General features: G+C 42.3%; 1 protein-coding gene across 2 annotated transcripts; it reads right to left on the reverse strand.

Annotated features, from left to right (window-relative positions):
• Positions 1-832: 832 nt before the first annotated feature.
• Positions 833-27,468, reverse strand: zfyve16 (zinc finger, FYVE domain containing 16). Of its 2 annotated transcripts, XM_073477659.1 has the most exons (18): positions 27,255-27,468; positions 22,017-22,126; positions 19,740-21,796; positions 18,632-18,728; positions 12,342-12,518; positions 12,096-12,235; positions 11,618-11,834; positions 10,735-10,857; positions 10,462-10,617; positions 10,153-10,377; positions 9,738-9,820; positions 8,920-9,024; positions 8,316-8,466; positions 8,068-8,148; positions 7,813-7,975; positions 6,946-7,051; positions 6,674-6,850; positions 833-6,557 (listed from the first exon to the last, which is right to left on the reverse strand). In XM_073477659.1, the coding sequence occupies exons 2-18, from the start codon at positions 22,084-22,086 to the stop codon at positions 6,399-6,401; spliced, it is 4,287 nt and encodes a 1,428-aa protein (XP_073333760.1). In that variant the 5' UTR covers positions 22,087-22,126; positions 27,255-27,468; the 3' UTR covers positions 833-6,398. The 2 variants fall into 2 exon arrangements, with proteins under 2 accessions (XP_073333760.1, XP_073333761.1); XM_073477660.1 differs by lacking the exon at positions 12,342-12,518.
• Positions 27,469-27,564: the final 96 nt, after the last annotated feature.

The following is a 27,564-nucleotide window of genomic DNA, read 5'->3' on the forward strand; positions in this document are numbered from 1 at the left end:
ATTATCATAAACAGCCGGTTCACACGTCCCGTATCCCTGCCCACTTTATCCAATCAGGACAGAGAACTCCATAAAGAGGCGGTCCTATCTGCACCCGAACACACAAGAAAACAGGATCCTCCTGTTTCCCCCGGTGACGGCTTATACTACAAAACACAGCAGGTGGAGAAACAAAGTTGGAGGAAAAGAAAGAGGAAAAAGCTGCCTGGAAAAACAGAAAGGAGTCGTGCAAGTGTGGCGACGTAGAGAGGAGGGAGGAGACTGCTAACTGCAAAACAGGAAGTTAGCCTAAACGACGACAAGGCTTAAAAGGTGCAGACTCTGAGATGATCCCTGTCCACGACATCTTTCGACCATCCAACACCGCTGAACCAGCTGGACTAAAGTCCGGTCACAGGAAACAGAAACAGACGAAGTGAGAGGCGACTCTGTGTTTACGTCACTGATGCTCACAGTCAAAGTGGATGCAGTGTTTACCTGATGTCAAACTGTTAATGTGACGATGACGACCATATAATCATCAACATGTTGTTGCTGCTGTTTATATTCACCCTGACACAAATTTAAAAAATACACTACAGACAATAAAGACGAACTACAGATAATATTTCCCTCTGAAATGTGACGGAGTACAAGTATAAAGTGTCTGAAAATGGAGATACTCAAGTAAAATACTTCAAAATTGTACTTAAATACAGTACTTGAGTAGTTGTACTTGTATCTGTAAAGAAATGTGGAGATATTAAGACTATTTGTATTTTTTTGGAAGCTATAAGAGAAGAAATCCAGGCTAAATTAAATGTCAGACAAGAACAGAAAGATTACAAACATGTTTCATAAAACTCATTTTATTCTTAAATACACGAGCTATTCAGAAACTGATCAGGACCCAGATACCAGGTTCACCAAATAAAGCTGGTGCTTATGAATAAATACATGATTTACACAAAACAACACAATCAGAGCAGAACAGTCCTTCTCACGTCGACTCGGTGGGAAGTTGTTTTGATCACCCCAGAAAGAAAAAGTCATTATTTGCCTCCCAAATTAAAAAAACAAAACAAAAAAAAACCTCAGTCATCCCGTCTGCAACGCTCCAAAGTTCAATGGATGAAAATAAGATCGATCAGCTGTCCACAAACTGTCGCTGCATGTTTTCAGGTTGTTTCCTCGGCAGGTGAGCAGGTCAACAAACTACCAGCCTACAAACAGGAGGAACTGTGACGTCTTCTCACGGCTTACGATGGTTATTTCAAATTCAGACACTGAATAACCTCCACATTCATCTGTTGGAGGCGGCTACTGCTTCGATAGACCGTCACAAGTTATTCTGGGGACTCTGAGAGGTTTCATGACTCTAACTTTGTGTCATTTTCTGCGATTTGAAAGCTGAAACACTGATTTGTGAAAGTGAATGAAGATGTGATGGTAGCAGCTCTGAGAGGCTGTACTGCAGGCACAGCGGCGCTTTGAGCTAAATGCTTACGTCAGCACGCTGACGTATGATGTTCACCATCCTTGTCTGCTAATGTGTTAGCATGCTAACGTTTGCTAATTAGTGCTAAACACAAAGTACAGCCGAGGCCGAACGTCGTCAGTTATGAAGGTTGGTACAAAAAAGTGTTGGACGACCTCCTGTTCAGCGTTTAATACATGTTTATAACACACTATAATGGAGTTGTTAGCAGATATAAATCTTTATTAATGTAATCATCAATGAGTGTAACACCTTCTGTCACACCTGAACCTGGAGGCTGGCAGATAATTAAAGGGTAACTCCACCAGTTTTCCACATTTTAAGTGTTTACAGGTCTCATATGTCAAAAAAGTAGCATAAAGCCTACGTTACCCACAATGCAACTCAGCCACTGAGTGACGTCACTGGAGGAAATTCATCAGATTACATGCAGCTTCCTCTGGAGCCACAAAAGGCTTTATACTACTTTTTTAACATGCAGCAGAACTCTGATTGGTGGAGTTGCCCTTTAATGAGCGTAAAACAGTGTTGTTATAATATTAATAAACACTTAAACTACATTATAGTGAGCTATAAACCACTTATTCAATGTTTGTACTATGTTGCTGATAAAACAAATGTTTTTAAGGTTTAGTGTGAGGGGTTTAGTGGCATCTGAACACCGTCCTCTACCGTAGCTGCGGCTAAAGACAAGAAAAACATGGAAGTCAAGAGAGTTTGGTTTGTCCCTTCCCACGCACCGCCGTCTGGAATAATCATTAAAAAAATATAATCATAATCGTAAACTAACTGAACAAATATCTGGTTGTTACGGCTGCTCTGCTTGTAGTTTGTCTTAGTGGTGTTTCCGTATGTAGCTGTCCAAGATGGCGGACACGCTAGCCCATGCGCTACTCAGATTGGGTAGTGACAGAGCTGCTTCCTCTGTGGATATAAACGGGTCATTCTGAAAGTGACGGAAACACGATGATTCTTAGTTTCAGGTGACTGTAATAACATTATATCACATTTCTGCCCCTAAAAGCTCCTAAACCCGACACTGGGGCTTTTAACCAGGCGTTACTCATGTCTCTATAAAGCTTCAGTCGACCGTGAATGTTGAATTGACCCCACAGATTTCAGAGTGTACAGCTGTGTGTTCAGTTCTGCTGTTTACTAAACACGTCTCCTGTGAGGGCAGGTGAGTCAGGTAACAGAAACCACCGGCTCAACGTTTTTCAGAGCAGCCTGTCAGTCAACAAACTGGGCAGAATTAAACAAACATCAGCTTCTGTTCAGTTTTGCCTGTTTTGTACAAACCCGCTGATGACACAGAGCTCAGTTTACCTCTGAATGAGCCATTTAACAACTAAATGTGGAGGTTTATAATGAAAAAAGCAGTTTAATTCACTTGTTTTATGATATTTATGGTCATCAAATATCAAATCTCTGAGCATTAAGACAGTTTGAGTCCAACACAAGAAGTAAATAAGCCGTTTGTTTGCCTGCACATTCGTCTCTCTGCGTTGCATTTTGAGATTTTTCTTCCACCTTCTGACAAAATGATGAATTAGATTTGTTTATTTCTGGAATTAACTTGAAACTTTGCTACACAAACTGCAAACTGAACGAAGCCTATGTGTCCTATCAAAAATATGAACTCTGTTTCTGTTTTGTTAAAACTTTTATACCAATGATTCCAAAAATAACTCTTCAATATTTAAAAAGAAACAGAAAAACAAAAGTCTGGATGCATTCAGTCCATCTTTTATACATTTGGACAAATTCTTGACTGCAAAGTGAGAGTCTGGGACGAGATGAGCTACTTTAAAACATGCTAATCTGGAATGGCTTCTTATATTCTGACGCTGAAGAGTATTTATCGGCCGCGAGTCTTTAAACGCAGCGCTCGTACGTGAAAAGCTGGCAGTTCGGATGAAGCGTTAGATTCTGTGGAAAAGAAAAGAAGCTGGTGGAGAAAAAAGTTTTATCCTCCGGTTACAAACCAACATGACACTTCCTGTACAGCCGCACTGAAAACCCTCAGAGCTGTTTTAATGGTTTTAAAGTGCCTTAAAGCTGAAGAGTGAAAATACATTAAATAAACTCAAGAACAGGAAACGGCTCTGAAGCTTTTCACCGTGTGGTCCAACACTTTGTGGCCACAGCAGATGTTTGTTTACATTTTTATATTTTAAAATCTTCTTATTTGCTTTCTTTTTTACAATTTGTACAAAAACTAAAGCGTAAAAACAAAAAGTTGCAGTTTTAACTGGGATTTTGTGCCAGATTATTCCATAAAATTACGGTTTTACTTCAGTTTTTGTACAAATTAAACAAACCAGATAGAAAAAAAGCTTCATTAGTGATTTAGCTTTAGGTGCTGATAGACAGGCTCGCTGTTTCCACCTGTTCCCAGTCTTTATGCTAAGCTAAGCTGTAGCTTTAAATATAAAGGAACAGTTCACCCGAAAAAGAAAATTCAGTCATTATCTCCTCCCCCGACATGCTGATGGAAAGTCAGGTCCACAAAACATTTCTGGAGCTGCAACTCTGTTCTGCTGTGAAACTCTGGAAATGTTTTTATTGACCGACTTTCCATCAGCATGTGGGTGAGCAGATAATGAGTGTTTTATTTTTTTTGGGTGAATTGTTCCTTTAACCCTCAAATATAAGACTGGTCTTCTCTTCTACCTCCTGCCAAGAAAGTAAATCAATGCAATTACCAAAATATCAAACTATTTGTTTTAAAGTTTCCATGGAGCCTAAAGGAGCCTGTACATCTGTGATTAATAAATCTTAAAACAGAAAAAAGACGTGAGGTGAGTAAAAGTGTGATGCAAAGATCCCATCAGCTGTGCAAAATGATCATTAACTGAAGCAGACACGTAAAATCTCTTTAAATAAAGAAAAATCATTGGTTTTTGAGTTTGAGCTGAGAAACACTGGTCAGCACTGAAGAGAGATCAAACAAGAACAACGGTAAAAAGTCAGCCTTGGTTTTAAATGAACTGGAGCTTCATCAGGACACGATGAACCCTGATTATAGCTGAAACTCCATATTCACCTTTTAGAGAAATAACGTGTGAATGAGGACGAAGCTCTCGTCGGATGATCGCAGCTCTCCGTCTGAACACAAACCTGTTACTGACACAAACAACGGCCTCATGCAGGAAACATTTGTACCAACAGATCTCAAGTGCCATTTTCTTAAGAAACTGTCCAAAATTCTCTGATTCCAGCTTCTTAAATGTGAATATTTTCTGCTGTCTTTCCTCCTCTGTGACAGTAATCTGAATATCTTTGGGTTGTTGACAAAACATTTGAGGACGTCGAGATTTCTTAGTGATCGACAGATTAATCGATACCGAAAATAATCATCAGTTGGAAGTGAGCCACAATTTGTGGTACGAGTCCAGCAAAGTGAAAATACTTCAAGAATTATAACGTACTAATCTGAACAAGCTACTTACAAAAATATTCTTTTCACCACATCGGCAGCATCACGGAGGCCACATTTTGGCAACTCATCAGCCGCCTCACGCCGATGCTGCTGAACACCTGTAACATCACCTCTGTACGACCTCATGACGACGTTCCCACCCCACATTTCTTCAGCGTCTAACTTCATGTCAGAACATTTCTACTTCACCTTCTTTATTTCTGTCTTCTCTTATGATGCTGCTAAATGAGTTTTTCTTCTCAAACTTAGCAGAACAGGTCGCATTAAAAAGCTATTTGCTGTGCGTTTTGATTAAGATAATTAATATATCTCAGAAACAAATCTTCATTCATCAGGTTGAGACGAGACAAACTTGTGCAGAGTTTGGTGAAACTGATTTGGGACAGCCCGACGTGCCTGATCGTATGTTACACAGAACCATCTGGGAAGCCACCTTTAGAAACTTTTTGGAAAAGGGCAGACACCTTCAAAAAATAAAAAACTTAAACCAGATGATTGAACGAAACATCTGGTTAATTTCAGATTGACAGAAGGAGAGCACTCCCACCAGTGGTGCCAGTCGTTTTACATCCAGAAAAGCCTTCAGTTTTGTTCTTTGCTCATCTTTCCAAAAAAACAAACTCTCCTTTTTTGATATCACTGATGCTAAAGCAGCTACGCTAACCTCTTGAAGAGCCGCCATTGTTTTCAAACAATCAGCCGCTTCTCTCGCTGGTCGTCACACCTGAACCACAGCTTTAACTTCCTCATAGGAAGCTGACTGGTTCAACTACTCTGTGTTCGGCCGTAAAGTGCATAGCTTGAAGCCTGGAGAGATGGATTTACAAGATGACATGATCAGATTTAAAACACTCGTACGAGCGAACTCGGGACACAAAAATGTTCCTGCATGAGGCCCGACGTCGTCCTGTGCAGTGTCATCATCACAAACCAGCACGTGAAATGAAAGCATAGTACCTCTGAGAGGAAATGAGATTCTTTTCGTTCCTGCGGTGAACATGTTCAGCTACGTATGTACAGAATCACCTCTGAAGTACTGAATACTGCGGTCAGTAACACCCCGTCCTTTAATGTCATCATTTCATTCAATAAGCCCATATTAAAATATAATAAATACATCCAAACGAGAGACGTTTCCATCGAGTGTCTGTGGGAAACATTCACTGAGGAGCTCCGAGCTGACGGAGGCCAGCGGGGAGCCTGGAAGGCAGAGCAGAAGAGAACGCTTCGAGTAGTTTGGTTGTATTTGGTCGTGTTGTCGTTTTCCTTTGTTTAGTGTTTGGCTTCTTGTATTAAAGCAGCTTTGGTGAGCACGAAACACGCAAACACACGACAGATCAGTTTACACTCCGACCTCAGAGTGTGAACGTTGTGCCAGCGGCTGCTCGTCCGTCGTCCCGCCACAGTCAGCAGCTGCTCTGTCTGCGCTCAAATACCTTCTGTTCTCTGGGTCTGCTTGTGTCGCGGTCTGCGTGTGCGTTAGATGGTGTGTGTGATGTAGAAGATGAACTCCATGTCCATGGCAGTCTGTGGGACGCTCGCGCTGCCTCCGTGGATGACGGGGATCAGGGCGCTGTCCAGCTCGTTCATGTAGCGCTGAGGGAGGAGGTGGCCTCCGCAGCCGGCCTGGTACTCCACCTGAGAGCAAACGCACACACACAGACACACACTGACTTCAACTGAACAAACGAGATATTCTAGATAATGTCGGGCTGCAAGTAACAACTGTAACTTTGATCAGTTATTGTTTTTACCATGTCAGCCTGTGTCGAGATGCGGAGTGAGAGCGAGTTGATGCCGCTGGAGGTGAGAACGGCGAGGTGAGGAGTCAGAGCGCTGCAGGTGGCCACCGCCATCTCCTTCTGAAACACGCTGGAGTTCGACAGCACCGACGCCAGGCTGCAATCTTGAGTCTTTAACTGGTAGAACACCTGCAGGGACGTTCACACATTCACTGTCAGCCGGCTCTGAACTCACACTGGAAAAACTTGGTGTCAAGAATCAGTTCAGTAAACCGAAGATTCACCTCAGTGCATCTGATGGAGCGTCCGTCTGACTCAAACTCTGCGTCCTGCTGCACCCTCACACTGTGGACTCCATCCAGAGGTCGCCCATCCACTCCGCTAGTTCTACTGCAGATGAGCATTATAGACAGAAAATCACATTACTGATAAACAATTAATGTATTTGAGTGAGAAGGACAAGGCTCAAGACAACAAGTTCATTTCCTTTGGGGCTCAGTGAGCAGAAACTCTGGTTGTCTAACCGGTGCACAGAAGAAGAAGCATCGGCCCGGATATCCGCTACACCGCAAGCCCCAAAATATTAGTTGTTAATTTTCAGCTTTTTTAGTACCTTTTCTGTGAAGAGTTGGCGGCCATGTTGGTCTTTGTGACGTGTTGAGTGAGACGAAGTAGTTTACTGAGCAGTTTAACATATACTAGATGAGATTTTACTTTATTTGTCTCTCCCCGTTGACTACTGAGCAAATTTCTTCCGAAATGAGGTGACGTGAGGTTCACTGGACTTCGACTCTCTATGGGAATCTCTTAGTAGCCAGTATGAACACGAGGAACGGTCACACCAAGTTTAAACCCGACTGTTTTTTGAAGACAGACCTCAAAGAAATCTGAACTTATCTTTAATTTAGACTACAGGACAAAAACCTCTCAGACTTTCTGTGGCTGACAGCTGGCTCTGAAGTGTCTTTTGTCTGTTTATAGTATTTTCTTCTTTTGTCACCACCTCCTCTCTTGTCATGTTGAAACCTTGCAACGCAGAGATTTAGTCCATGTAGGACCAGCCGGATCAGAGAGTGTATAACATGAAAGTAGTGCAGCGGTGAACAGGTTGCACAAGAGTGTGTAAACAGCCGTGTGTTCTGTGTCGTTACCCCGTGTTGACAGGTGAACTCCAGTCGACCCAGCGGACGGTGACGTTCTCTCGGACCTCCCCTCCATCATTCCTGCCGCAGGGAATGTTGAAGTCTGTCTGCTCCCTCAGGGCGCTGCGCAGAGACTCCATGGTCTCTGGAGGGATCTGCACCATCAACCCGTCTGACACGCGAACACAAATCAGAGTTAGGGTCCAAAAACACGAGTAAAATCACTGAGCTCCTCCCTTTTTCATAGCAAATCAGTAACTTCACCTTCAACAATGCTGGACTTGGCGATGAATCCCGAGGAGGCTTTCAGGGCTCCATTGAACACCACAAAACTGGCCCCAGTCACTGTAACAACACACAGACCAGCACAGAGTCAAGAGACAACAACAGACGTCACATCATCTCAATGTTTGTCATGTTATTTCTGCTCACTCGTCCCTCATCTTCCTCACCGTCTTTATTTTTAAACAAATAGAAAAATGGCCGATGAGGCTGAATCGCTCGTCTCTCACCTGTGCGGGTCTTCCCCGGCATGCTGTTGGCCTGAGTCTGATAGTTTCCGTCCTCGTTCTGGAAACACACCAGGTGAGAGTCGGCCTCCGAGCTGAAACGTGCTCCGATACTGATGACGTGCTCGTTGGAAGCGTTTACCACCTTCTGCATCTGTAAAACACACAACACGTGTTATTTACAGTCTGTACTGCCGACCTGCCTGTTAACCGGCCTACTTGATTTATTTTTTTATGTTAATATGCGAGTTTGGGCTGTCCCAGGTCAATATTGACAACTGTGAGAGAAATGTGGTCAATGGTTATCAATCCAACTACTAATCTACACGGGGCGACCACTTTGTTGGACACATCTCACACAGTGTGACACAAAACAAGATTATTGTTACTGCACTGGTTATACAGGTGACCTTCAGGACGTGTAGTGGTAGTTTTTGATTTGGGGAATTCTCTCTGATTTTCTCGCTGATGTTCGATGAGAAGATCGATAGCACGCCTTAAATATGAAGACACGAGAGTTGAATTGATCTTCTCATCGTACTCTCGGCAAGAAAGCCAGTGAGTTTAGTTCCCAAAATGTGCAATTATTCCTTTACAGCCGTCATACCTCGTTGAAGCTTCCTTTGGGAATGTCAATGTAGCTGTGGCCCATCTCCATGTGGATCCTCAGGCCCTCCACCACTGACAGACTGTACTGGTAGTTCCTCAGGTCCTGTCAGAAAACAGTCCAGGGAAACTGAGTCACGTCTACAAAGTGTCCTTCATTTTCAGCACAAATAAAAAGAAAGTCCTAAAGCCTCAGAAGGCTTCATCCACCAATCGTCACTTATTTTCTTGCATAGACTTTGGAGTCATGGCTCCTTATGAATCAATAATGTACATTCAGATAAAAAGACAAACTGACCCTTGAGGCAAACATAGAAAAAGTCACACTACTTAAAAAAGCTTTCATCCAAAACCACAAACTCTGTGTGAGGTTCTGCACAAGTCGAACCAGCTGACGACACCGCCGGAGGACAAATAATTCATTTCTTTAGAAGAACTGTGTGATCAGCTGCGTCAACTGTTCTCAGATTCATTCTGCTCTTATTAACCACTTACAGCCGCTGTGGGTCCAAAGACATAACTGGAATATTTCTGTGGTCGCACAGCTTAAAAATATTAAACTGTCTTACTCACTAAAGTAAAGCTGTGACACTTGTTTACAATCACACAGCGATGGAGGTCTAAATTAACTTTCTTTGACTGGATTTAACCACAACAGTCCTCTGTGTCATCTGGGAAACAACCTAATTGTTTCGTGAATGATTAACAGCAGACTGGACCTCCTACGACACTTAATTAAAAACATGGTTTCAGTGGGATTAAAAACCAAAGAACATGGTTTAAGTTGTGACATCGATCCGTTTGTGTTTTCGTACTTACAGCCAGTAAATTCATGATGGTGTGTCCCGTCTCTCGATACACAGAGTCCCGAAAACGGATACTTGTCAGTGGAGTGGGATACACTGAAAAACAGAAAATATTAGATTGTTATTACTGCGGATTTCACTATTAACCAGGGTTTAAAATGTCACAGTTTTGAACAGTGTTTCTGAATAAGAGGGACATTATGGAACAACATTTTTTGAAGTAGCGCTTTGTTAAGAGTTGGGCTTTCAGTCATCATGACTTTTTTTTTTACCATATCGTGCACCAAGTCAAATTCCTTGTAAGTGAAAGGAAGTAAACCTTCTTCACAATAACCTTGATCCTGATTAAACTGGCGTCAGGTCAAGACTGTACAAAAGCTAAACCAGAGAACAAAGACAGGGACAACAGTAACCAGGAAGCTACACACCGCTGTATTCAGCTCCGAGCCGGAGAAGCAGCCTGAGAGGAAAGACTTTGGCCCAGGGGACCTCCAGCTTCTGGATGAGAAGGCCAAACAGGAAAGGCTGAGGGGGGAGAGTGAGGCCATCTAGAGGCTGACAGGTGGGAGAGAAGAAGAGCATCCCAGCGTGGTCCTTACTGCCCAGAAAACTGCTGGTGAACGTCACGTTATCCAGCTCCTCCAAAAACTTCCCTGTAACAGAACAAAGTGATTCTGTAGCTGTCAGTTTTTCCTGTCAACAGAAACTCAAACACACGGTTTGTATGTGCTGTCTACCTTTTTGGGCTTCTTGGTAAATGTTGAGATAGAGTGTGAAGAGGTCTTTTGGAAGAACTTTTTCTTCTGGCAAACACTCCAACAAAAACACCAACTCTCTCTGACCCAGAGCCTGCAGCCCATTAGAGCCAAAACACCAGCACTGTCGGCTGCCGTCTGGATCAAACAGAAACACAGACGGTTGACAGGGAGCACGTCTGTGGGAGAACATCTAAACACAGCCATTACTCTCTTTTTATATCATCTTAGAAGATCTGAAATAATTCCACTCACGTGTAACCAGTTTGACGTTGATGAGCAGATTAGCGTTCAGAACGAATGTCAGGGGTCGAGGTCCTCCTTCCTCTAATAAGTGCAGAATCTGGCACGGAGCTGGACTCTCCTCAACCAAAACGTCTACAAAGAAAAAAAATTCACATCTCAAATTACATTCATGCGTTTCAAATCAGCAGGGTGAATATGAAACACTGCCGGTCTCATCCAATCTGTCACAGTGACGGCATTTTGTCACTCAGACCTCAGACTTAAGTGGTGTTTACGTAATTGTTTGCTAAAGCTCGAGATGACCCAAATGCTGTGATGATCGTCATCTGAATCTATACTCCAGTACTTCATTTTCAATGCCATGGCTGATAAAGAACAAGAAATGGAGTTTAATTTGTCTCCACGACTGCGGTCCCACGAGAAATTCTCAAGCTTCGAAAGCCCTGAAACTGTGATGCAAGACAGCCCGAGTTAACTCAGACATGATGGGACATTTAAGGAAGAGCCCTGTGCATGATATATGTTGTCAGGGCTGGGAAACAGTGAGCGAACTTGAAAAGTGACGATATGAAGGAGGACGAGTGTTTTCTGTTCTCACACAGGCTGAATCAGACACGGATTTTAAACCTCTCAAGCCAATACTGTCCTCTTTAAACTGGATTTCTTCAATTTTCCATCAACTTTATCACTTCTTAGACAGTCCTATTGTCTGTTTTATAAAGCGCTGAAGGACAGAGGGTGTGTGAGGCAGTGTGATTCAGATTTTGTGCTCTACAAATACATTAGATTTACCTATTTAACTTTATTTTTTACCAACCTAGTAGCTGTGATTTTACCAAAAACAATTCGGCACCTATTTCGACATTAGACTTGCACTGAAACAAACACACACCTCCTGCTTCATCCTCTCCGGTGGTGATGAGCAGAGGAGGGAGCTCATCCTCGTTATCTGGCAGCAGACTGGGAACCCTCTTCACTGAAGTACCGATTCCAGAGAGCAGAGCGTAGTCCCAGGGTCCAGACACCGGAGGTCGAACCACCTCTACGACCCCTGAAGCTTCGGAGGAGGAGGAGCTGCCGACTCCAACCTCTGACCCTGCCGGGCCGGGCTGAAATGAGAGGTACCAGTCCCATTATACTACGAAGTTATTTTTACTGCTCACGATACTAAAATATTTATATCTGTAGAAAACTCAGTGAAGCAGACAACAGCCTATTAAGCACCTGGGGAAGAATCAACTTTCTCAAAACAAGTTAACAGGTTTAAGAAACAGTGAAAACAACGTGAACTTCGGTGAAAAAGTCCTAGAAACTAAACTGAAGTCCCAAAGACTCTGGTGTTTGTGTGTAGCCAGGCTGTGTGGTCTTACTGTGGTTTGATCCGGACTGACACCGCTGAACTCCTGGGAGCTCCTGCGGCTCGTCACCGACAGCTTGGTTGTGTCTGCCACCTCTCCATTGGGCAGGATGCCATCAGCGAACCACACGCGCTTCTGTTCACGGGGACAACCTGAAGACACACAGAAAACGGACGTTTTTCAAGGGTTCAGTCCAGGACAACAGACTGACAGTGAAGTGAAGCACAGACTGTGTACAGTATTTAGGAGTAATCATACTGTCGTTGTTTGGGTGTTTGAGAACGGACACAGGCACCATGACGGTCGGTGGAGGTGAGTTAAGAGTGCCGGCGGCGCGAGCCTGCTGCAGAGGGGGGATGGTGCTGCAGTACTCAGACGGGACGTTGGGGTTTGGACTCGGACCCGAAGGACTCATCATCCGCTCCAGGGCCTGAGCTACAAGGAGAAACATGTCACAGACGAGCGTTAATTTTAGAGCAAATTTCAAGTTGACTGATTAAATTGTTTTCATCTACCGTTATCTGAACTCGGTGGCTCCAGAGATGCAACGTTGGTCCAGACGTAAATATCTCGGCAACTATTGGATGGATTGTCGTGAACTTTTGTGCAGACATTCACGGTCCACAGACCGCACAAGTTTTCCTCTAGTGACATCATGAGGTTGATATTTGTGGATTTTACTGAAATATTGTGACAAACATTCAAGTTCATGTTGGGATGAATTATAAAGATTTTAGTGATTTTTTATTTTATTTTATCTGGTGCTATCACAACAGTAAATTGTTATTTGTCCAGTATTTTGGTTTATGACCAAAGAACTTTCCCATCACAGCGTTACTTTGTGTTATCTGCTAATTAGCAAATGCTAGTATGCTGACATCCTAAACTAAGAAGGAAGACATTGAGCTGCAACGACTGGTTGATAAGTTGTACTATTAAATAAATTGCTAAACTATTTTGATAATCGATTAATTGGTTTGAGTAATTTATAATACAATTAAAAGAAGAACAAATCTAAATTCTCTGATTCCAGCTTCTTAAATGTGAATATTTTCTGGTTTCCTCCTCTGTGACAGTTAACTGAATATTTTTGGGTTATTTTGGGATGTTTTCCACCATTTCTGACATTTTTTAGACCAAACAACTAATCGATTAATCAAGAATCTATAATGAAAATAACCGTTAATTGTAGCCACACTAAAGAGCACTAAAGAGAGACTTCTGTCTCTATTTGTGTGCATCTTTCAGTAAAACACTGATCAGTACCAACGATGGTTTGTTCTGGTTTTGCTCTAAAACCACAGACTGCTGCTCTCAGCTTACACAGGCTGATCGAACGCAGAGAGCTAAAACCAAACTAATGGATAAAAAGGAAGGAAATTGCGGTTCCTGATGGATGGGTCTGACTCAAGTGTTGGCCAACACACTGACCATAACAACTTGAAAATTTAATTCAGTGGTCGATATCGAGGCTCGTTGCTGTGAGGAGGTTGTGAAATCTATTTTCTGCCCTCTAATTAGTCGAGCTTAATGCAGCAGAGTAGTAGCTCAGTTCTTTAGAGCCACAGGAAAATATTACACGCCGTCTAATTTCTTAATTTCATCTAGTTAAACCCTCAAGCTGCTTCTCTTCATCAAACTACTTTTTTAACAAATTGTTGGTGTAAAATTGCTTTTGTTAATATCTATTCAAATGTTTTAATGTTTTATTAATGTTGAACGCCCTGTTTGTAATTCATTTTGTTTGGTTTTATTTCTCTATGATTCGCTCCTCTTTGGTCTGGTCATATATTTTGCGAAGCATCTTGTAGCTCTGGTTTTAAAAGGCACTGTGGAAATAAAGTTTATCATTATCAGTATTATTATTATTACATTATTGTTTTTTCTTATGGTCTTTAAGAAGTTTAAAGGGTCCACAGGTGAAATGTGGGTAAACCAGCTAAAAATGAGTGATTGAATCCCATTTCCCATTGCCAGGAGACGAGTTTGCCTTTTTTTGCGGGTGAGTCATGTTCAATGTCACGAATGCGCCGGAAAACAGGGAAGTGGACAGCAGCATGGAGGCCAGTGATGTAACAGCGATGACTTTTCTTGTCTTTTACTTTTGTCTCTCTTTCAAACTCAGTGCCAGCAAGATGATGTTTGAGCTCTGCTTGAATGGAGACCGATGGAAAACTATTCGCGCCCCAACGTCCAAAGCTTCAACGTCCGTATATGCGTCTCGCCGGTGAATCAGTGTCATGTTGTCAACACAAGCGATCAGAGCAGACTGAAGCAGGATCAGTTGACATGCCGATCGTACCCTTTCCCACTGAGGACAAAGGCGGGATGTTAGTGGTCGTTAAACCATCTTAAGAACAAAATTAGCGGGTTTTTTAGCGGGTAAACCCTCTAAAAATAGATGATGAACTCCTTTCACATTGCTAGGAGGCAAGTTTGTCTCTCTGTTTTTGTTCTCGTGTGTCACGTTCGTCATCACGAACGCACCGGAAAAACAGGGAAGAGTAGCAATCGGCAGATCGTATCATCAGACAACATCAAGAAGACGTTAAACTTGTTTTTTTATCAATAATATTCTGGATTAGACACACTGTTTTTCCTGAGCTGATGATGGAAGTTGCTCAGGAGACATCTTGCTTCTTCATGAATATTATTATGTTTACCCAGGCGCTGTGATCATATTAAAGCCGATCAGAGGCGGAGACGACAAATACTCGTGACTACTGCAGAGTCATTTGACCCAGGAGTGAATGCCTGAAGACAAAGCAGTGGGTATTAGTTTTTGCTTCGTCCAGTGTGTAAGGGGGTATTTTGTGTGTTGTTATAGGCAGCAGGGAACAGCAGGTAATGTTTTCGTGAACACAAGGAAGAAGAATTTCCTTTAAGTTAGCTTTTCTCTGACATTGGAGGAATGCGACGACAGAATCTCTGCCTGAAGCGATGATGAGGTTTAGACTTTTGTGCCAAGTGATCAGATGTCAGATCAGATCATGTAGAAGCAGAAGTGGAGCATGAGGATGACTGTGCTCGCTCAGGGGACATAAGCTTGACAGAAAAAGTGCACACAGCCGAACAGTCATGTTTCAATGACCACGGGGGGAGTGACTGATTACTGTAATGACTAATTTGTGTTTGGTTGCTGCTCAGCAACAACACTGCAGTACATTCCTGTAGCTACATGTCATTGTTTTCTACAAGACGAGATGAAAACGCTTCTTTTGTGTGGTCCTGTCGCAGATTTATATATCGAACTATTAAATCAGACACATCCAACATCTGACTGACAGCTCGGCTTCACCTGCACGACGTGATGTAGTGCAGATGAATGAAGGTTATTACAAACGGGACCGACATGAGTTGTTACTTCTCAGCCTTCCGGTTGCACTCCCAGAAAATGCTGATGTAGCACTCGTCTACATTATATTGATTAAACATCATGGATCTTTATCGATCTGTTTTGTACGGACAGCAGCTACAGAGTGGCTGACAAGAGCACAAGAGCACAAGAACACACAGCAAAGACATTATAATAATTCAGAGCCTTGTTAAGAGAAAAAGTCTCTTGTTCGTCACAGAGCTTCACTACAAGGAGACTTGTTTCACCTTGTTCTTGCAAGGAAAGGATGACAAGGCACAAAAAGTCACCAAGGGCTTCGGGCTAATTACTTCAAGCCCGAAATCCATCTGCGACCCCATTTTAAGCAATTATATACAAAAATATTCCTCTTTAAAATCAAGACAAAATGGTGATTACAAATCAATAAACAACAACCAAACACAGTAGCAGTTGCAACACAACAACACAACAACAACAACAGTCGGCTTGTTAAGAAGTCAGGTGCCTCTTACCTCGTCATCCCCTCTGCTAAAACTCAACCAGTCCACATCACCGTGAGTCCGTTCATTAGCCTGACTTTACACACTCCCATCACTGCTTTCCTACTCCTCGCTAATTTCCACGAGTCTCTTCTGTCTGTTGTTAGCCGTAATAGCCTGTTAGCTTTAGGCTGGCGTGTGTGCGGTAAGCCTCACATGCTGCTCACCATACTGATATGGAAGGAGGGAGGGAGGGAGGGAGGAGAGAGGTGAGGGAGGAGAGAGGTGACGGAGAGGAGAGGAGGATCGCATCGCACCGCTCGAGCATCCACCGGCCACAAAAAGTGGATCACCCCTTTCTCTTTCGTCTTTATTTAGACATCGTGTGTGTGTGTGTGTGTGTGTGAGCATCACATGTCTACTGCGTTAGGCGGGTCCTGAAGCACACACACACACACACACAATCAAGGACAAATGCCAGTGTCCTGTTATAACTCTCCTCCCTCTCTCCATCCATCTTCCCCCTCCCGTCTCTCCCCCTCTGTGTCCACGCTGCAGTCTTTAACTATAAAAAGGTGCCTCTCTGAAGCCTTTTATCATCAACGCACACCAACACAACACAACATACATGTGATTTCAAGTATTTCTTTAAATTTAAAGACACCAACATGCTGTTTATGTTCCTTAAAAGACACAGTTCTTTAAATGAATGTTTGAATGTTTTATAGATGCTCAGAAAGACTTAAAGAAAGCCCCCGAGCCACTTCGTACGGGGCTTTTTTTGTGCGTCATGCCTTAAATATTCATCAGCTGCATAATGAAAAAACGTTACTGTGATGTTATTAAGTTTTAATGACGAATACTGAGTTCTGTCTATTTTAGGATTTTAAAGATGACTCTGAGGTTTTAGTCCTGTGAGGGGATGAAAATACTCAAATCAATTCCACCCTGTTAAATATATTTATCGTCATACAGAGGCAGTGAAATCCCTTCAAAAAAGGGGATTTTTTAAAGCTGCATTAGCTGATTTTTTAATCACAGAAGCCGAGAGGCAAATGAGAAAAAATATTTATTATGACCCATTATTTAAGTTTAATCTAAATAGTTTTCTCTCCTGTGTTTATGACTTAATGACAGGTGACAGGTTTTAAAGTCCCCTTAATTGTTTTTTTTATACTGTGAAAAGTTAGTTTCGTTGAAAGTAAAAAAACTGTTTTGCCTGTATAGTTACTTTTTTGGTTCATCTGTGCAAACAGTTAAAAAAAAGTTTTGGCAGGTGAAAACATTTTTTAGTATTTGTTGTTGTAATACTCGTTTCGGCCACAAGAGGGTGAAGTGCATGACTTTCTTATTATGGATCCAACTGGGTTTTTTTGGCAAGACTCGCCCTACGCCTAAGTAACTTTATCTGTATGCTACGGCTCTATATTCAGCACTTTTCTGAGTGTTTTTGTTTTTAAATTATGATTGCTGATTCAAAAAGCACAACTTTGGCTCTGATGCAGCATACAATCTGCAAAGTAACTAGTAACCAAAGTTATCAAATAAATGTAAAAAACTAAAACAGAAGGCTTTTTCAACTACTTTTTTTTTTTTAGAAGGGGCAGATTTCAAATAAAGTAAAATGCCAACGGGCCCGACTTTTACATTCCCGGTGTCTGACCTGCAAAGCTCAGAGTTTAAATGTGTTAAAACAATTCACTATTTATTTTTTTATAATTTTGTTTATTAGTTTCCGCAATTGAAAAATATATATTATACAAAAGTAAACAAAAAAAATCAATGCACCTTTTTTATCTTTTATTTTAGTAGTTCTTTAACTAAATAATGCTATTTTTGTACTGAAGCCGTAAACTGTCACAAGTCAAACATGTTGTTATTGTATAAACAAAGTTTGTCTCCTTGAGATCTTGAGAAAATGATCCCGTTGTCTCGGTAAAACAACATTTGTTATTCCGTGAATATGACATAAATAACTTGTGCTGACGAGAAAACAAATACATTTTAACTCGTTATCATCATATGTCTGACCCAGGACTGTTTAGGGCTTCCATATTTTTCTGCTTATTGACGAACAGAACTAATGAATGGGCTAATTAGCCTGCTAACAAATATATCAAGGGGCTGGAATGAGGTTGTAAAGGGCTGCATTTGGCCCACGGGTCGCCAGTTGTCTCATGTCAGGATAACGCTTTAATATCGATATATTACCCAGCCCTACTTCAAACCTGTACTCATTACACACTCAGTCTCTAATCATCTATCAGCAGGAGAAGCGCTGCAGAAAAGACACTCTCTCTGTCTACAATGGAGACAACTAACTGCTGTGTGGCCAACCACCTTGTGCACTCACAGGTTTCTTCATTTAAATCACAACATTAAAAAAGCTTCTTCAAAGGGCTTCAAAAACCACTGTCCTCTTGTGTTATATGCCCCTCCAGGGGATGCACACAGACAACAGCTATATCCCATCTCAGAGGTCTGTCAATAATTCACAACTGATCAGAACCAAAGCAGAAGGAATAAATCGCCTCTATTGTTTTACTGAAATAATTCTCAGCCATCAAACGACTCCTGAACGACTGCGTTTCTGTTAACAATCGCTGCAAAACCGAAACCCTATTTGCAGACCAGCTCGGGCCTCATCTCTGCTCACACGTCAGTACAAATATGAGGAAGCGAACAGTTAGTAGTTGAGCCGGATCAGGGATCACGCTGAACTCTGGTCTTACCTCTTTGTATGGTATCAAAGCAGACGACACACACACGAGCCTCTTTCTCCAGGTACTTCAGTTTACACTTCCTGTTGCAGCACACAGCACAGTAAACCTGCCACACAGGAGAGAGGAACACAGTGACCGAGGGGACAAATTCACATACACAAAATGAAAGATACAACCACCTGCAGTATATGGAGACACGTTTGTCTATCCAGTCACGATGGGAACAATAACACATCCTATACCGTACTCTCTAATGCTGTTTTAATCACTGGTCTTTAGAGGACTTAGCTCCATCTTTAGGACACACGGCTCAGTATCTTTAGATGAGCTGAAAAAAGAACTGCTGACTCATGCTCTCAGCGTCCATGAATCCGCTGTGCTATATTTGCCCCTGGGACGTAATCTCTTTTGTTTAACTATTTCTGAAACACGCACACTTCAGGACATCTTTCAGAAGGTATCAGCGTCGAAAAACAGAAGTGCACGTAACTTCTCATTTCCACAATCATACAATCTGAATGTGGAACAAGGACATAATTGAGGCTGGTAAGAAAATATTTGGTCAATTATGTTTTATCCAGAGCTGCAAGGATTAGTTGATGGAGCGATCGAAAGAAAATTATTGGCCAACTATTTTGATAATCGGCTTATCTTTTCAGACACTTTTCAAGCAAAAAAGTTCAACATTTGCTGGTTCCAGCTTCTTAAATCTGAGGATTTGCTGTTTTTCTTTGTCATTTATGACAGTAAATGTAAATTTGAAGACGTCACTTTGGAAGCATTTTTCACAATTTTTTTATATTTTAAAAGACTGAACAAAATGTTGATTAATCGTGGAGATAATCGGTCAACAGTCAATAAAAATGGCTGCACTACAGAAGGATTAATTTGTCACCGATAACACTGCTGAACCTTTCACCTTGAGCTGCAGCAATTAGTTGAATAATGAAAAAAAAAAAAAACAATTTAGACAATCGTTTTAGTCTTTTAAGACTTTGTTGGTTCAAGACTCAAATATGAGAATTTGCTGCTAACCTCCCTCTCACATTACTGTAACTTAAATATTTTAAAGGTTTTGGTCTGTTGGTCAAACAAAACAAGACATGATGACGCCTACCTTCCCGCAGGCTCGACAGTGATGCCGCCTCTTGGTGAAAGTGAACCTCTGGTAGCAGTTCATGCAGTTGGGAGCTTCAGAGTCTGGTACCCAGGCAGGCTGTCTGCTCCCCAGCTCCTCCACACCCTCTCTCTTCCAGTTCACCGGTCTGGCACCATCTGTGGGCGGCTCCCCCGGGTAAGGCGGGGGCTCTGAGAGTTCATCATACCCCACGCTGTACTCCTGATGGTCCTGAGTGGTGTATATAGGGCTCAAATCCCTAACGTTGGAATGCTCCTCTGAAAGACCGGGGCTCGTGGGTGAACACTCTTCATCCTCGGCTCCGCTCTGCTCTTTTGTGGAATCGCAGAGCGTCTGAGCCTGCTCCTCTCCTTCCTCCCCTGCTGGTGGAGATCTAGCAGTTTGGCAGTGAAGCTGTTTAGGTCGTGCTCCTCCATAGGAGGGCTGCTGATCAGGGCTACTGCTGTGCTGGGACTGGAAACTGTTGCTGGGCAAAGAATCGCTTCCCCCGGAGGAGAGTTCTGGCTCTTCTTGGCAAGAGTCCTGCAATTTTGATGGAGCACCAGGGTTTAAACTTCCCTCTACAGACACACACATTGTTCTGTCACTCTCTGGAGATGACAGGCCCTCTAGATCTTCCTGTCGACCACAGCTTCTCAGCTCCTCTTCCACGATCCTGCCCTCCAGATCTCCATTAGATTCAGAGAGACTCTCTGGTTGAGTAAAATCTCCAGAGCTGCTGCAGTAAGACATCCCACCGCCCTGCTCTGCTTCTGTGTGAGCCTGCAGGAATGCATCCAACTCCTCGTCTGTAACCAGCAGCTCAGCCTGGTCGCTCTCAGGCAGGTATTCAAAGCCAAACTCAGGAGGATCCACTGGGCTGGGCTCTGGGCAATCACAGGAGGCGAGGTCTGCAGAAGGGGCAGCAGCAGCAGCAGGTTCAAGAGACAGATGTTGCCCCTCTGGTGACATCCGGCCTTCTGCAACCTGCTGGGACGAGTCAACAGGTTCCTCTAAACGGGCCCTGTCCTCCCTGGCTTCCAAGGCTGACAGGGAGTCTGCCTCTGTGCTCTCGGAGACGTCTGCCTCGTCACACTGCTCCACAGCTTGACCCGACTCATCTTCTGTGGTCTTTGGGTTCACCAGAGCTCCACACATGGACACAGCTAAGGGCAGGCATGATAAACCCACCGGCTCGCAGACCGAGGCGCCTGATTTTAGACCTTCATCAGACTCCGCCTCAGCTTTATCTGAGGCTTCTTGAGACTCGTCCTCGTTATTCACTGAGGATGTTTCTTCAGTGCCGTCAACGGGCAGAGTGCCCTGCGGTTCAGAGTGGTCTAAGGAGTTCACCACCACTTGGTTTGTGCAAGCCACCTCCTCACAGTCCATCTCCTCTCTGTCAGCTGCCTCAGTGGTCCTTTGTGAGAGTGAATCATCTGTGGGCTCACAGCTTCTCTCCACTGCGGCAGGAAGAATGACGTCCAGCAGACTTAGAGAGGCAGAGTATTCACCGCTCTGCTCACAGGAGTCTAAACCCAGCAGCTCGTCTCTCCCTGCAGACGCTTGATCCTCCTTGGTATCTCTGCAGCCAGCAGCCTGCTGCTCTCCATGTACACTGACCACAGGGCTATCAAAGTCTACAAGCAGAGTCTCCTCCTCCTCCATTTGCTTTTCCACCATGTCCAGCTCGCTGAAAGCATCGTGGCTGTTGGCCCTGACCAGGATGGCCGAGCTGGTGTCGTTCACCAGGTCGCACACCGGCTTCAGAGCTCTGTCCGGGCAGGGAGGGGCAGAGCTCTTAACTGGCCTGCGATCCACAGAGGAGAGAAGGTCCACTGCGGTGAGAGGCTGACCTTTGACCTCTCTGTCGTCAGTGTTGCGGTTATGACCGCTGGAGCTGTCAGGACAGCTGTTGGCAGAACCATAATGAAGAGAGTTGAGGTCAGGGAGGTTTGGTGGGACAGTGGACGCCTCTGAGGATAAACACTGAGGGCCCAGGGAGGAGAAGGGGTACACAGAAGGCTTCAGGAACACAGATTTGCATTCGTGTTCCTCTGTAAAAACAAACAAACAAACAAACACAACAAGTTAAACTCAGATACACTCAAAATCAGAAACACAGTTCGATATTTAAATTGTGTTTTTTAAGAGGTACAATTATAAGTCAATGAAACTTTCAGACTCCCAATATTTTATTTCTTTGATTCAAACAAACCAACTGATTAATTGAGAAAACAATAAACAGATGAATTAATGATGTGACATAACTCTTACCAGTGTTGAGCTCAAAGTCATCAAGCAGTTTGTCCAGATCACATACAGCTGCCTTGAAGAAGCTGTCCATGCTGGGCTATAACAAAGGGCCCTTTACCCCCCACCGATTCCTACAAAGACAAAAAAAAGGCTTGTTGTTTAAGCAGGAAAGGACGAATTATTTCAAACACCATATTTTTTCAGTCTCTGCACTTTGGGCGGTGGTGTAAAAATCTCCCTAAGAGCAAGAATCTAGGTCAGTCCTTGACACATTAACCCAGTGTGACATTCCTGTTTCCTCATTCAATGTGTAGCAAAGCAGGCTGCACATATTTATAGCAACAGCTGCAGGAATTAATGCAAACAACAACACAATGTCAAACATGACAAATTGTAGTTAAACTAAATATATGCATGTAAAAACCTGATGAAGTGAAACCAAATATTCAGCCTTCAGAGGTCCATTACAGGAGCCTTTCCAATCAGGCTGCAAAGAACCGACCACACCTTAAAACTGTATAAATATTTACTGCCAGTAGATTGACGATGACGCACAAACACATTCAACCGACTCTCAGCTGCTAATGGACTCGATGAACACACTGCCTGGTTCTCGGCCAAATGATAAACTTCTCGCTTTGGCGACAAAGTTCATCAAACTGTTTTCTCGTACAGCTGAATCATTAAATCAAATGTGAGCATATTTGGGGCCTGGTTGTTAATCTAGGCCTGTCTCGGTCACTGATTGTAGATATCTTATCAGCATATCGATGAATGTTTATGACCTACATCATTTCTGCTGACCTCAATATTACCCAATGTGTTTATATTTGTTTACATAAGAACGTCACCAACATTTCAGCCAGCATGGTGACAGATAAACAAGCAGGGTTTTCCCAACCATTACTAGACTATGGCAAAGCACCTACGAGTTTTCAGTTTACCATTTTATTTATTGAAAACATGTTAGAGAAATATTTAAATACACAACTTAACAAAATATACAACAAAGGCTAGATATTTTAATGCAGAAATGTTACATATTTCATCTTTAAAATGAAAATTGTATTATTTATTTACTGTATCATTTCTGGGACAATATATAGTCCAAACAAAGTAGTTATCATGACTGTATTCTGTATTACAGTAACTGTCAGAGTATGTATTGTATTAAGTGTCAAATATATAGACACTATGTTGCTTTATCGCCCCGCTTTTGTCGAGCTGATGACTCATGTCTCCTTTGTTTGTGTGAAATCATTGCGAAACACCCTTCAATGTGCACAAAACTGTACCTTATTTTAAGAAAGCCGTTTCATAAACCCTACATCTGATTTGTCACTGTAAACAGCTTCTGAGATTCAAAAGCCGACATAATTAAAAGAATAGCAGAAGTAGGAAAACATCTCTGGTTGTAAGTACAGTACACAACTTGCATCAGAAAGGACTATTCTCACACACACCAGTTTCACAACACGTTGCATCATGGGATCTTATTTCCCAGTTGTCAGTCAACATGTTAGTACTGGTGATTACTGGCTACACCAACTAATTCACGGTTTAGACTTTATTTAAGCATATTACTTTGAGACACTGTATAGCACAGAACAAGCTCATTTCATTCTGTATAAACAACGATGCAATTTGTATTGATTCTCTATAAAAGGTCGAGGCTTTTTCCACTGAGGCCTGAACACGACCACCTGAAGGCCACACCATGTCATGTTGCTCAGGAGTTGCACTATAGTTTCAGATGAGCCTGCAGCTCTTCGGCTGGGCTGGGAGGGAAATATTAATACTCATGTTTTTGTCACCAAATGTAAGTAAAGCAATGTGATAGGATTGTCTCAAATGTCTAATCTGAACAACTGTGCAGCAACGTAAGGAATATTAAGGGAGGATACCTGCGTGAGTGACTCACTTTAAGAGAACTGTGTAATGATAATGTGCTTGTGTGGCACAGTGGGAGTCTGGTGATCTCTCTGATGAACGGTCTGGCAGCTAACCGCCTGCAACAACACACAGCGATGCTAACACAACAACACCCATGGTGCTCCAAGTCTCTGAAGGGCGGATCGTTGTCAGGCCCACAGGGAGACATGGAGGTAAAGGGGGCGAGCATGTGAGTTCAGCTCTTTGTTACTTCTTCATTCCCCAAGTACAAGTCCACGGATCAATAAACTAAAAAAAATCCCAATACTGATCTGACTCAGCTCTTGTTTGAAACAGAATTTGTGGGAAGGCAAAAATCAGAAATGGGTTAATATTACTGGAAATGTAAATGGGTCAAACTTAAGGAAGGCGTGGCTAAAAATAGCTCTCTGTTGAAACGGAGGGCAAACATCTAATATTTTCTGAAAATCTGCTTGATGAAAGGAGTGTGAATGGCTATTACTAAACACCTTTGTGTCCAAAAATAACAAGCAGCTGCTTTTAAAAGAACCTTTATAGGCAAACTTTACAAAATAGACACGGAGCCAAAGACAACATTTAGTAGTTTACATACGTTCTGGATAAACGGCTTATGTCAGCTTACCTCTGGCGTCCTGGTGTTTTGCTCAGATGACGGATTTCGCTCTGTTTTCATGCAATTATTGTAATTAAAATAACTCTTAAGACTGTTTGTAACAACTTTTTCCTGACTATTCTTTATCCCTGTGTGCCTGAGCTCAAAAGTACTGTGGACTTTAACAGACAGATTTTACAGAAATCAACGGACGCAGACGTTTCAACACTGTTAACAAAGAGGCAGCAGGCTGTAGTCACTCCACAGGACAAAGGACACTAAAGAAGAAACTTGAGGGACGCAAGTCAGTGTTTGTTACTTTGATATAACAAAAGACTTTTTCGCTTCCTCATCCCTCTGTACACAATCACAGATATGTTTGGAAGCTAAATATAGATGGGAATGAGGAAGCTGGCCCTACAAGAAACACGTCTTACGGTTAATCATCATAAATCAGCACTTCACTTGTGCCATCACTCTGACAACTAAAAATCATGACTATGATCATTTCTCCAACAAAATCAAACCCAAGCCTGTTTTGGGGGAATTTCATTTAAGTTACGTATGCTGAGTTTGAATGCAGTGTGTTTTAGGCTCGTCTTAGGTTGGTAAAAGGAAGAAACTTGAATTCAGACGGTGTGATATTGTATTTCTTCTGTTTGGTTAGGAAAATAGATCCGAGGTCACTTCCTTTCCTGATGTTTTGGGAGTTTTCATTGTTCATTTATCGCACGGAAAGAAATTAGAGTCTGTAAAACGTAGCTGGTTAAGGTGAAACTAATTTCAACTACTCTATACACTTTTGGTTAGTTTGACCTTAGTTTGACTTTGTTGCTGTACTTAAGTAGATTTTTCAGGTATCTGTACTTGAGTATTACATTTTCTGGCAACTTTAGGCTTTTCCTCCCTACATCTGAACACAAATATCTGTACTTTCTCCTCTTTACATTTCAAAACAGGTAGTTATGGATTATTTTTGTTTTTGCGTCATTGTACGCCGCCTTCCCAACATCACAAGACAGATTTCAATCTATATCACAGCACATCACGCACGGCTGACGGAGCGAGACTAAACAACGTAACAAGACACAAGCAAACAGAGAAGGCGTGTTAGTGTCTCGTATCTGCAGAGATTTTCTTATGTTCTCTCTTTGTTGCTGCTCGGGACGCTTTACCAACCCAAAATGTGGCTATTTGACGTCCTGGGAATGAGACTCAACAATCAACTATCTTTGTGGTGCGTTTAGGAACAGCTGGGACAAATCCTACTGATTCTACCTTTAACTTTAATAGTCTTTGAATTACATTAATATGACGTGAGCTTCAGTTAGCTTTGACCAGAAATAGCAAACGGTAGAAATGTCCTTCAGAGGACACTACTTCTACCTGAGTAACGAATGTATGTACTTTTACCACCTCTGCATGTGTTGCATTTAAAATCATGATATGGAGTACAAAGTACAATATTTCCTGAACTGTAGTGTAGTAGAAGTATAAAGCCGAATAACATAGAAATAACTCAAGTAAAATTCAAACAAGTATAACTGCACTTTATTACAGTTCTTGAGGAAATGTCAGCACTAGTTATGACCGTATATTAACAGTGTAACCCTGTCTAAAAACCATAAAGTGATAAACACCAGCTATCAACATCCAGTGTAACCTGGTGGAGATGTACCACCGATAGCAATCGTATCAAGCTATGTGTTACTGATTTAATAAATCAGTTTAGCTTAATGTGAACTCACTATGACATTTCCTCGTACACAGAAAAGACAGCTCGGATGAGCAACGTTAACATGAAAGCGAACGGTTGCTTACTCTGATACTTTGAGTACATTCCTGAGCCTGTACTCTATTACTTTAATTTGAGTAAAGAAGTTGAATCTGTACTTTTTTATACAAGTATCTGTAGTTCTACTCGAGTAACAAATGTATGTACTTTTACCACCTCTGCTTATATTACATTTAAAATCATGATATGCAAGTAACCAGTAACTATAGTTGTCAGGTGAAAGTAGTGGAGTAGAAGTATGAAGCAGCATAAAATTGACACAACTCAAGTACCTCACAACTGTACTTTACAGTACTTGGGAAAATGTACTTAGTTAAAGGGCCTCACTAGTTATTGCTGTATATTAACAGTGTGACCCTGTCTTAACACTAAAAGGTGTTAACCAGCAGCCATCCAGTGTGACCTGGTGCAGCAACCGTATCAAGCTATGTGTTATTGATTTAATTAATCAATTTCCCCTCTGCCTCTCATTTAAAGAGGTTTAGCCTTAATGTGAACTCACTATCACATTTCACAAGACTCCTCGTACGACAAAAAAAAAGGAGGCAGCTCGGTTGACTAACGTTAACAATGAAAACCAAAGGTTGTTTACTCCTTAACGTTACCCTGCAAAATTAGCATCATGCTAACTGACCTATATAGCATAACGATACATATCAAACCCGCTGACGTTAGCGGGTCACGTTAGCAACTGACACTTCACCACAAACAAAAACACACTTAACACTCAGCGTGAGTGTTGATTAAAGGGCTGCCTGTATCTTAACAGTTTAAGACTCTTAAATTAACTAACAGCCTGTTGTTTGTCACCTGGAATTAGCGCGATCGCAGCAGGTGTTAGCTAAACTTAACTACTAGCCTGTTAGTTATCACAGAACGCATTAGCTGGCTAATGTAGCTAGCTAGCAAGCTAACTGTGGGGGGTTAACCTGGGTTTTGTTTCTGGGATTTTTCTTACCAGTTTTTTTTTTTAATCCATAACTCCGACGTCGTCACCCGACAATTAATCTCATCTTCTGTTTTTTTTGTTTTCAAAATAGGAACAACCGTCGCCCGTGTCGTCGTCTCATCCTCCGGCAGAGACAGTTAAAGCTGTTGGATGAGTTTTATTGGAGATGTGTAAATTCTCCACTCAGGCCGCCATCTTGAACAGACTGTGGGGAGGTCACAGGATCTGCTGCTCAGCCACAGTGTTGCTGAACCAGCCTGCCACACTCTGTCATTCCTGCACAAACACAGCTGCGATTATTCGGGATTATAGTGCAGAT

This window comes from Pagrus major, chromosome 12 (genome assembly GCF_040436345.1).
Source record: "Pagrus major chromosome 12, Pma_NU_1.0".
NCBI lineage: Eukaryota > Metazoa > Chordata > Actinopteri > Spariformes > Sparidae > Pagrus > Pagrus major.

Coding starts and splice junctions, on each gene's coding strand:
- zfyve16 (XM_073477659.1), bottom strand. CDS start 22,086: ATGGACAGCTTCTTCAAGGCAGCTGTATGTGATCTGGACAAACTGCTT. Junction 11,835..12,095: donor TCAGTCCGGATCAAACCACA/GTAAGACCACAC, acceptor CTCTCATTTCAG/CCCGGCCCGGCAGGGTCAGA. Junction 9,025..9,737: donor CCATCATGAATTTACTGGCT/GTAAGTACGAAA, acceptor GTTTTCTGACAG/GACCTGAGGAACTACCAGTA.